Source organism: Vitis riparia, chromosome 18 (genome assembly GCF_004353265.1).
Source record: "Vitis riparia cultivar Riparia Gloire de Montpellier isolate 1030 chromosome 18, EGFV_Vit.rip_1.0, whole genome shotgun sequence".
Taxonomy (NCBI): Eukaryota; Viridiplantae; Streptophyta; class Magnoliopsida; order Vitales; family Vitaceae; genus Vitis; species Vitis riparia.
Window position 1 is genome coordinate 13,083,106 of NC_048448.1, and position 10,866 is coordinate 13,093,971.

At 30.3% G+C, this 10,866-nt stretch overlaps 2 protein-coding genes across 3 annotated transcripts; both read left to right on the top strand.

The window, feature by feature from the left end:
- The first annotated feature begins 3,377 nt into the window (after positions 1–3,377).
- On the top strand, positions 3,378–5,508 carry LOC117907392 (GDSL esterase/lipase EXL3-like). Of its 2 annotated transcripts, XM_034820923.1 has the most exons (5): positions 3,378–3,693; positions 4,073–4,203; positions 4,303–4,530; positions 4,616–4,871; positions 4,956–5,508. In XM_034820923.1, exons 1-5 carry the CDS (start codon positions 3,426–3,428, stop codon positions 5,147–5,149), a joined length of 1,077 nt encoding a protein of 358 aa, XP_034676814.1. In that variant the 5' UTR covers positions 3,378–3,425; the 3' UTR covers positions 5,150–5,508. The 2 variants fall into 2 exon arrangements, with proteins under 2 accessions (XP_034676814.1, XP_034676813.1); XM_034820922.1 differs by having other exon boundaries at positions 4,616–5,508.
- Positions 5,509–6,220: 712 nt separating this feature from the next.
- On the top strand, positions 6,221–8,101 carry LOC117907395 (GDSL esterase/lipase EXL3-like). The gene is made up of 5 exons (XM_034820927.1): positions 6,221–6,582; positions 6,954–7,084; positions 7,179–7,406; positions 7,492–7,747; positions 7,833–8,101. Exons 1-5 carry the CDS (start codon positions 6,315–6,317, stop codon positions 8,024–8,026), a joined length of 1,077 nt encoding a protein of 358 aa, XP_034676818.1. The 5' UTR covers positions 6,221–6,314; the 3' UTR covers positions 8,027–8,101.
- The last annotated feature ends 2,765 nt before the right edge of the window (positions 8,102–10,866 follow it).

Here is a 10,866-nt window from a genome sequence, read left to right on the forward strand (position 1 = left end):
AATTAACAATTAACTTGAGAAACTATGCAATTAAAAGAATCCTAGAATTTGAGTTGAAATGCCCTACAAAGATGAATCTAAAGTGAAATAGTGCAAAAACTTGAAAGAATGTCAATAGAAAATGCGAGGATAGAATTTATGAAGGAAAAAATGAATGAGAAATAGGGTGTTGGATGTACAAACTTCCCATGGTCTAATACGACTCAATACCTATCAAACCCTTTAAGTCCTTGATGTAATACTCCATGCTCCTTAGCGCTTCAACCTTGTATTGAGGCTAATGGATTGTCACATCCTTTTTCTTTGTTAAAATTTCTTTCAAGACTGCACCAATTTTTTTTAAGAGATAGAGATTTAGGACAAAGAGATGATTTTTTTGCATGAGCATATTTTTCGACTTAAAAAAAATCTATTTATAGAAAAACCCTAGGAAAGAATTTTGGAGGGATTTTTTGAAATTAAAATTACCAAAAAAAAAAAAAACAATTTAAAATATGAAAATAAGTAAAAAAAATTATATAAATGGAGGCACCAACATTCGAACGCCTCACAAGGGATGTTTGAACAACTTGTGGATGTTTGAACACTCATTAATAGGAGTTCGATCGTCCATGGACATTCAAATGTCCCATATGTGAGCTTTGGATGTCTTATTCATGAGGTTTGAATGACCTATGTGTGGCGTACGAACATCCAATGTACACCGTTCAAACATCCCATGCATGAAATTCAAATGTCCTTGCTCCAATTCAGTTGTTTGGTGACAACTATTTCTCTAATTATAATATATTTCAAGTGTATACACTTTATATATAAATTAATTGTGAAGTAATTTGAACTCAATTCTACCTTGTAAGACCCTTGAAAGTATGATATATTAGAATAAGTATATAATCGAACAAAATTATCAACCAAAGTTAGTAAATCAACAGTTAATTTTAGGTACTGTTATAAGTCCTTTTCAAATTGATGTCTTTTTTCTTTATTAATAATTTATGATAGTGTGGGACACCACTTGTTATATCCAAAAAGAGAGTCTGAGTTTGACTGTCATACCCCAAAACTTACTCAAAGGGTATGACGATCATTTCACACCTCAAACCCGAAGGCTCAAAGTGGAAACGACACAAACATTCATATTTTAATTGAAAATTACCTATTACCAAATTCCTATTTAGAGTAGTTAAATAAATAAAGTCTAAAATTTCTAAATATCAACTTTAAAAACTAACACATTAACCAAAGTGTTATTGTCCAAATAACTCCAAACTCAAATAATTTAAACGAGAATTAAAATTTATCCTCGTTCGAACTGAGAGTACTTGAAAAATGATCAACAAATGGGCATGCGTTTTAAGCTCAATAAGGAACATCAATACAATTTCATGGTTCAAACATTTTTCAATTATAATTATAAATCGAAGATATAACATACAATTATTTTCATAAAAGCTTTTGAGTTAAACATGCTAATACATTCAAAACTTTTCAACAAAACTTTCTCATATCCATTTCAAAACAATTTCACATCAAAACCAAATCTAATACATTCAAAATATCTTTATTTTGATTATCAAATAACAAATGGTGCTCAATTAAAAGAACTTCATAAATGAGTGACTAGTTTCAAATTTATTTTATTTAAGGTGAACAAAACAAAAAATCAACAATTATAATTAGTTGACTAGGGTCATAAGGTCAAATATTGAAACCTGTTGACTAGGACCATATAATATCAATTATTATAACATGTTGATTAGGGTTATAGAAATGTCAATATTTATAATTTGTTGACTAGGGCCATAAAAACCAGAGCCAAACACTTCATTTCATTAAATCAAATTTATAAAATAAAATATCATATATCCACAATTTTCATTTTTCATAAACAAATAAAATGTTCAAACATATTTTCCATGCAAAACATATATTTGATCCATGCATAGAAATAAAAATATTATTTTTACACATTTCAAAATACAATATAAAAAGAAACTATTTCCTTTTACAAAACTTGCATTTATTTCCCTCACCTCAAATAAGTACTAAAGAACATTGAAGTATTTAATCTCAAAGAATTTCGCCTCAAAGAACCTATTTCAAAGCTAACAAAAAAAAAAAAAAAAAAAAAACACACAACTATTACTATTAACTATTTATCTAAATTTATAGGTTTGAGAACCCTAATAATTGTCTATATTATGTCACCTATTATTTTTAACTTCTTAATCAATAATAATTTAACACGTGAGTTTTTTAATTCTTCTAAAAATTTAGGTTCTTCCCAAAATTTATTCCCTAAATTCCATTAATTTATTGTTATTATTTTTAAACTAATTTTATAAAAAATATATTGTTTTTCTATTTATTGCATTAAACTATTATTATTACTAATATTTCCTTTGTTAGCTCAAAACTAAATATTATTATTTTTGATTAATTTTTAAATTCAATACATAACCATCCCATTACCCTCTTATCTTCCTTGGCACAAACAATAAGCCTCATGTTTTTTCTCATTATTTATTATTATAATAATATATTTACATATATAATTTTTTTCAATGCCTAAGTTAATACCTTGGCAACACACGCGTCCTCCAATTATTATTTTTCTCTTTTTAATCCCACAACATTGTATAAAGCCACATACACGCCTCTCATTATATTTATTTATCTTTATTTTTATTTTTCACACAATACATATATCTATACTTTTTTTTTCCAATTTAAAGTCTCTACTAATGATTTATTTATTTATTTTCTAAATCTAAAATTTCTTTTCTTCCATTAATCTTTCATTCATTTTTTTTCTATTCAATTGAAATTTTCTAAATTTTCTAATTTTCATCATAAATTAATACACATTCATAAATTTCCAATCTTTTGATCTAAAAATTAATTGAACAAACCCTAATATTATTTGAGATATTTCAAAGAATATCTAAAATGTTTAAAACTAATTATCGAATATAAATGTTAATTTAAGGATTAAAATCTTACCTGAAAAATTGATCATCAACCTTAAATCTCCAATTCTTCAATCCTACTCTTTATAATACTTCTGATCTTCATGTAAAAATGTCTTTTAATAGAGAAGATAAAGATCTAATTTATACCTAGGGATTTTAAATACGAAAATACATTTTTACTCTTATTAGTTAATTAATTAATTAATTAATTTAATAAATTACAATTTTACCCCTAAATTGGTTTGGCCCATTACGTTGATCGTGATCTCCGGATCCCACTTGCTTTATCCAGAAAGAGAGTCTGATCTGGCCAGTCCAAAAATATCTTAAGCAGCTCATATATAAATACACTGATATATGACATTAGAGCACACAAAACAATCAATTGTTCAACCTCTTCTCCCATAGGCTTTTTAGCTTAGACAGGGTTCCAAACCCAAGGAGCGGATCAAAATGCTTTCTTCGTCTCCTTCTTCTTCCACTATTCCACTCTTTGTTTCCGTTTTTATTATTTTATGCAGCACAGAAGCCCTGGTAAAGCTACCAGATAATGAAACAGTTCCAGCTCTGATAGTTTTCGGAGATTCGATAGTGGACCCTGGCAATAACAACGATCTTGTTAGTGTGGCTAAGTGCAATTTTCCACCCTATGGGAGGGACTTCAATGGGGGAATTCCGACCGGAAGATTTAGCAATGGCAAAATTCCTTCCGACTTCATTGGTCCGTCCTATTCTCCTAGTACTCTGTCCTGCATGCAATCATATCTCCTTCTACAGATGAAATACCTCTTTCCTTTTTCTTTTTTTTCCTTAAATTAGAAATATTTATATTTTGAAGGAGTAGATAGTAAATACACAAAGCTAGTCCATTATACAATTTTTCTTTGACTTTAAGCAGTGTTGTCTTTGTGAAGCCCTCCACTCCACCCCACCTACCGGGCTCCCAAAGACAACTGAAGCCAACTTACAATTATGTCGCATTTGTTCATTTTTCACAGAATAATTCTCCAATGATAACATGTTCCTTTTCCTTTGGATATTGTTTGGATTATTTATTATTAGAGAAATTTACTAGTCTTTTCTCTCAATTTGAGCCACAGCCGAAGAGTTGGGAATCAAAAAGCTATTGCCGGCATATTTAGACCCAGCTCTTCAGCCTAGCGATCTCCTCACTGGAGTAAGCTTCGCTTCAGGTGCTTCAGGATATGACCCTCTAACACCTAAGATTTCGGTACATAAAATTTCCTTCAAAGAGGATATTAATTAACCATTTCTTTAACTTTATATTTATATTCAATTTTGTTTTCATTTTTTGGGTGAACAAAATCAGTCGGTTTTTTCACTGTCGGATCAATTAGAACAGTTCAAAGAGTATATAGGAAAGTTGACAGCCATGGTTGGAGAACAAAGAACAAACACCATTTTAAGCAAAAGCCTATTTTTAGTGGTACAAAGCAGTAACGACATTGCCACTACATATTTCGACATACGGAAAGTGCAGTATGATTTTGCTTCTTATGCAGATCTTCTGGTAACCTGGGCTTCTTCTTTCGTTAAGGTAATTTCAATTGCCATGCTCTTCCATTTCCAATTCCTAACATACAATTCTTCAATAATTATCTTAAATAAAACAAATTTTAAAGGAATTGTATGGATTGGGGGCACGAAGAATAGCTGTTTTCAGTGCACCTCCGTTAGGATGCCTGCCATCACAGAGAAGCTTAGCAGGAGGGATACAAAGAGAGTGTGTAGAGAAGTACAACGAAGCATCCAAGTTATTCAACACTAAGCTCTCATCTGGATTGGATTCTCTCAACACCAACTTTCCCCTTGCAAAGTTTGTGTATATTGATATTTATAACCCCTTGCTTGATATCATCCAAAACCCTCAAAAATCAGGTAATACTTCTTGTTTTGTTCTGTTTGATTTTTGGTTTTCTTTCATGGGTGTGGGAAAAGCTTTCTTCCTCTTAATTGTTTCAGGATTTGAAGTAGTGAATAAAGGATGCTGTGGCACGGGGCTAATAGAGGTTGCAGTGCTATGTAACCAATTTAATCCGTTTACTTGTAATGATGTTACCAAGTATGTATTTTGGGACAGTTATCATCCAACTGAACGAGTGTACAAGATTCTAATTGGTGAGATCATCCATGAATACGTGGATAGCTTCTTCTGATCAGACTCATTTCTCTTTCATCAACAACCCACATGCCAACCTCATCCACTGCCTTAATTATTTGTAGTGGTGAAATTGAATACTATCCTCCTGTCTTTGTGATAATCTTGTGTATCAATCTATCCCAGTACAACATATTCAATCACCCAAAGTAATTTCATGGGAAGAAAACCAAATGGAATGTGTTGTAATGGAAAGGTTGCCTACTTTCTATTTTGAATCACCTGATCATCAGCTCTATGCCCAGAAGAAATTTTGAACCAGGGTAAATATTTGGTAAACTTGTCAAACTTGCAAGTTTGAGATCTTAGCTTTGTAAATTTTTTTATGCAGAACCAATTAATGTTTTACATGTGGGGGTTGTGTTGCTGATATTAAATTATCATAATATCTTAAAGTCTCCATCATTCGTCTTATATCTTCCTGCTTTCCACCCAGATTGATACTTGTTGCAACGGAAATAATTAATAATATGCATGCAACAAGGGCTACCTTTAGAAAATATCTGTCATATTGATGAAAATTATGTAGAAGCTATAACTTCATAAATGTTAAAAAATCTCATGTCCAATGATTGTTATTAGTTGTCACAACAGTTTTATGTGATCTGGATATATACACATGCTCTTAAGGATTTAATATTGTCACTAGTACCCATATTCACATCTATGACACAACACCCTGTATTCCTCAATGTATATATTATAGAATAAATATATTACATAGAATTGTCATAAGACTACAATATTTTTTAAAAAATAAATACTTAAAATTTTAAAAATTTTGTATCACTTTTAACTAAATTATTATTATTATTATTTTTATTAAATAATTAAAAAATTTATAATATTAACTTTATTACTTAAATGTGCATGTGCAAAACACATGGAAATAGTTACAAATAGAAAAGTCATCGAAACTAAAAGGAAAAAGGAATTGATTGAGTTATAATTATAATAATTAACAATTTATGATAATGTGGGACCCCACTTGTTATGTTCAAAAGAAAAGTCTGATCATGATCTGGCCAGTCCAAAATTATCTTAAGCAGCTTATATATATATAAGACACTGATATGAGACATTAGAACACACAAAACAATCAATTGTTCAACCTCTTCTCGCATAGGCATTTAGCTCAGACAGGTTCCAAACCCAAGGAGAGGATGAAAATGCTTTCTTCTTCCTCTTCCACTATTCCACTATTTGTTTCCGTTTTTATTATTTTATGCAGCACAGAAGCCCTGATAAAGCTACCAGATAATGAAACAGTTCCAGCAGTGATAGTTTTCGGAGATTCGATAGTGGACCCTGGCAATAACAACGATCTTGTTACCTTTGCTAAGGGCAATTTTCCGCCCTATGGGAGGGACTTCATTGGCGGAATTCCAACGGGAAGATTTAGCAATGGCAAAATTCCTTCCGACTTCATTGGTCGGTTCCCATTCTCCTATTACTCTTTCCTCCTGCATGCCCTCACATCTCCTACACATCCATGAAACACCCCTTTTTTTCGAATTATTCATATTTTGGAGTAAATAGTAAATACACAAAACTCCTACATTATACAATTTTTCTTTACTTTAAACTCCATTGTTTTTAACTTTTTATGAAGTCCTCCACTGCACCCGACTTGCTGGGCCCCCTAAGACAACTGAAACCAAACTACCCTTCTGTCCCATTTGTTAAATTTTCACAGAATAATTCTCGAATGATAACACGTTCCTTTTCTTTAGGGTACAACTGTTTGGATTATTGAATGCTAGAGATATTAAACTAATCTTTTCTCTCAATTTGAGCCACAGCCGAAGAATTGGGAATCAAAGAGATAGTGCCGGCATACTTAGACCCAACTCTTCAACCTAGTGATATCCTCACTGGAGTAAGCTTCGCTTCCGGCGCTTCAGGATATGACCCTCTAACATCTAAGATTCCGGTACATAAATTCTCCTTCAAAGAAGATATTGACCATTTCTTTAACCTTATATTTCTATTCAATTTTGTTTTCATTTTTGTGTGAAAAAAATCAGGCAGTTTTTTCACTGTCGGATCAATTAGAAATGTTCAAGGAGTACACAGGAAAGCTGAAAGGCATGGTTGGAGAAGAGAGAACAAACACCATTCTAAGCAAAAGCTTGTTTTTAGTGGTACAAAGCAGTAATGACATTGCCTCTACATATTTCACCGTTCGGAGAGTGCAGTATGATTTTTCTTCTTACGCAGATCTTCTGGTAACCTGGGCTTCTTCATTCTTTAAGGTAATTTCAATTGCCATTCTCTTCCATTTCCAATTCCTAACATACAATTCTTCAATAATTATCTTAAATAAAACAAATTTTTAAGGAATTGTATGGATTGGGGGCACGAAGAATAGCTGTTTTCGGTGCACCTCCGTTAGGGTGCCTGCCATCACAGAAAAGCATAGCAGGAGGGATAGAAAGCGAGTGTGTAGAGAATTACAATGAAGCATGCAAGTTATTCAACACTAAGCTCTCATCTGGATTGGATTCTCTCAACACCAACTTTCCCCTTGCAAAGTTTGTGTATATTGATATTTATAACCCCTTGCTTGATATCATCCAAAACCCTCAAAAATCAGGTAATACCTCTTGTTTTGTTTTGTTCCGTTTTTGGGTTTTCTTTCATGGGTATGGGAAAATCTTTTATCCCCTAAATTGTTTCAGGATTTGAAGTAGCGAATAAAGGATGCTGTGGCACGGGGTTAATAGAGGTTGCATTGCTATGTAACCGATTGAATCCGTTTACTTGTAATGATGTGACCAAGTATGTATTTTGGGACAGTTATCATCCTACAGAACGAGTGTACAAGATTCTAATAGGTAGGATCATCCAGGAATACGTGGACAGCTTCCTCTGATCAAACTCAGCTCGCTGATTTATATCCTACCCACAGCCCATATGGCATGCTCCATCCTGACCCTGATTGTTTGTAATGGTGAAATTGAATGTTATCTTCTTGTTTTTTTTCTTTTTATTTGGTAATAACAGTTTGATATGATTTTCAAAGTGTATCAAATCCCAATACAGCATATTCGAACACCTAAAGCAATTACCTTGGAGGAAAACCAAATGGAAGGTGTTGTAATGGAAGGGTTCCCTCTGACTGGATTGCTACCTGTAATTTCTCACAAGTTGCATATTTTCAAATATTAATGATGCTTCATAAATTCACAAGTCACTATCACCAAGTATTTTTTATCCTACCTGCACTGGAAATCACATAATTTATGAGAAAAATGATTTAATTTTGCTATCCCAAACGGATCTCTAATAGACCTAATATCTCAAAATGCCTGTTAGGTTAAATAAACTGTATTTGTAATGTTTCTCCCATTTGAAGTGGCAACAAAGGAAGCAAAAATGGTAATTCCTCAGTTGGGTTTGATTTGAATCAGAAACAAATCATGGTTAAGCATACATACTCAAATTTCATCTTGGATTGGAATAAATTGTTGACAATTTGAAACTTTTGATGAGTGGCTCCAAATTTGATGCCCTATGGCATTGTTGGAATAAATTAATTAGCTCTATTTTAGAAGAAATTTTGAATCAGGGTAAAGATTTGTGATAAAAAAATTTGAGTGGTCCTTCTTATATTGTCAAGTTTGATATGAGGCAATTAAAAAAAGATAGTTATGTTTATTTATCAAGTTCATCTACTTTTTTTGGTTGGCGCACCGTCAATCATGTGATATCATGTATATACTTTCAAATCTCATTATTTATATTTTAGTCTCATATGATGTCATGTATCCTTAGTTAACGATTTAAATCCCATCATATATATATATTCAGTAGTCTGAGTTTGGGTTTCGATAAATACTACTTGATAGCTTAGCCTTTTGCTTATTTACCATTTTCCCTTACCCTCATTTTAATTTTATCCCACAATAATTGGAATTATCAAACATTATAAAATTTTAGATAATAAAATAGTTAAGCAGTGCTTGATCCCCTTGAAAACAAATTTTAGGTAATTAAAAATGTTTTGCTTGAGTGGAAGGCTTATTTGCAATTTTAATTTTGGAGCAAGAGCTGGTAAAAAATTTAATAGGCCACAAGAAGCAGTTTGCAAGTCATCATTTAAAGCAAATGAACTAAGGGAAAATTGTGTTTTAAACCCATATAGGCTTGATAATTAAGGTAAAGACCTCCAACCACCCATAATTGATTATAAGGATATAAGATGGTAATTGACAAAAATACTAATTTGACTTATTTTTTTCTTTATTCTACCACTCTTCACATGCCACTATTCTTTCTTATTTAACAATTTTTTTATTTTTCATTATTTGTTTTTAAACTCTTTTATAAATAATTGAAAAATCAACATTATTTTTTATTTTAAAATTATAAATGAACAAAAATTATATTGATGATTCAAAGACTATTTTGGAAAATACTTTCTAAAAAATATTAATTTAAATAAATAAAAATTATCTTTTAATGTTATTTTTATCTTTTACATTTTAAAAGTAAATAATTTAATGATTAAAGCACTGTTTAAAATAAAATATTCACTATTTTAATTTCTTTTATACTAAAAAGTATTTTAAAGTTTTTTTTTACTATTATAAAATAAAAAGTTTAATTTTTTTAATCTTCTTCCTTCTTTATTTTAATAACTTTTTGAACATGACTTTTAGTAATAAGTTATATGAAATGTTACAAATTTGTTTATTAAGGATTTTTTTTAATGATTTGAATTAATTGAAAATTTATTAAAATAAGAAAAAGAAAAAGAAAGAAAGAGGATGGATGAAGAGTTTTTATTTTAAGTACTCAATTAAAATGTTTTCATATGACCTAATTTTAGAAGTGTATTATATCATAGTAGAGATTGAATTTTTTTTATATAAAAAGGTTGAAAGATATATTTACTTATTTTAAATGAAAACAAGTAGTTAAAAATTATATAGATTATATTTGAGTTTGGTTTTAAAATATTTTTCTAGTTTTTATTTTATTTTTTTATTTTTTAAAATAATTTTTATTTTCTATATTGTCTCTTTTTGAAAATATGTTTAATTAAAAAATGAAAACTATTTTTAAAAATGAAAATTGAAAACCTTGTTTAGTACTATTTTTTATATGAAAAAAAATCATTTATTCATTTATTGTGTCACTGTACAATTTTATTATACTAATTGTACAATAAAAATATAGTAAGTGTACAAAGGTGTACAATGCTACCATTTGCGAAATATTACAATCGATTATGAGTCATTATTTTATTTTTCTTATCACTCACGAATTGTACACATATGTCATGCACTTTATTTAATTTCCACATGGAAATTTCAATACTTTCCCTAATAATGATATATGGGGAAAATTTTTTTTGACCTTAAGTCATCCACCATCTTCTCAACTAAACCATTGGAAATATGGTTAAACACTCTTACGTGGACATATAACTTAGAAGAGATGAAATTTGTGTCATTGTATAAGGATATTATACTAACTGTACAAGAAAAATGTACTAATTGTATAAAGGTGTACAAGATTATCTTTTGTGAATGATTTCAATAGATTCTAAATCACTTTTTTATTTTCCTTGTCACCCAAGGATTGTACACCTATGTCATGCACTTTATTTAACTCTCACATGAAAATTCCAATATTTTCCTCAATAATGATATTTGGGGAAAAAAAATGACCATAAGTCATTCACCATTTTGTCAACCAAACCATTAA

What these genes read in the sequence shown, in the direction of transcription:
- LOC117907392 (XM_034820922.1), top strand. Translation starts at nt 3,426, where the DNA reads ATGCTTTCTTCGTCTCCTTCTTCTTCCACTATTCCACTCTTTGTTTCC. An exon ending in AATTCCTTCCGACTTCATTG is followed by an intron (nt 3,694 to 4,072) that starts GTCCGTCCTATT and finishes TTTGAGCCACAG; the next exon opens with CCGAAGAGTTGGGAATCAAA. An exon ending in GGGCTTCTTCTTTCGTTAAG is followed by an intron (nt 4,531 to 4,615) that starts GTAATTTCAATT and finishes CAAATTTTAAAG; the next exon opens with GAATTGTATGGATTGGGGGC.
- LOC117907395 (XM_034820927.1), top strand. Translation starts at nt 6,315, where the DNA reads ATGAAAATGCTTTCTTCTTCCTCTTCCACTATTCCACTATTTGTTTCC. An exon ending in CTCTAACATCTAAGATTCCG is followed by an intron (nt 7,085 to 7,178) that starts GTACATAAATTC and finishes GAAAAAAATCAG; the next exon opens with GCAGTTTTTTCACTGTCGGA. An exon ending in GGGCTTCTTCATTCTTTAAG is followed by an intron (nt 7,407 to 7,491) that starts GTAATTTCAATT and finishes CAAATTTTTAAG; the next exon opens with GAATTGTATGGATTGGGGGC.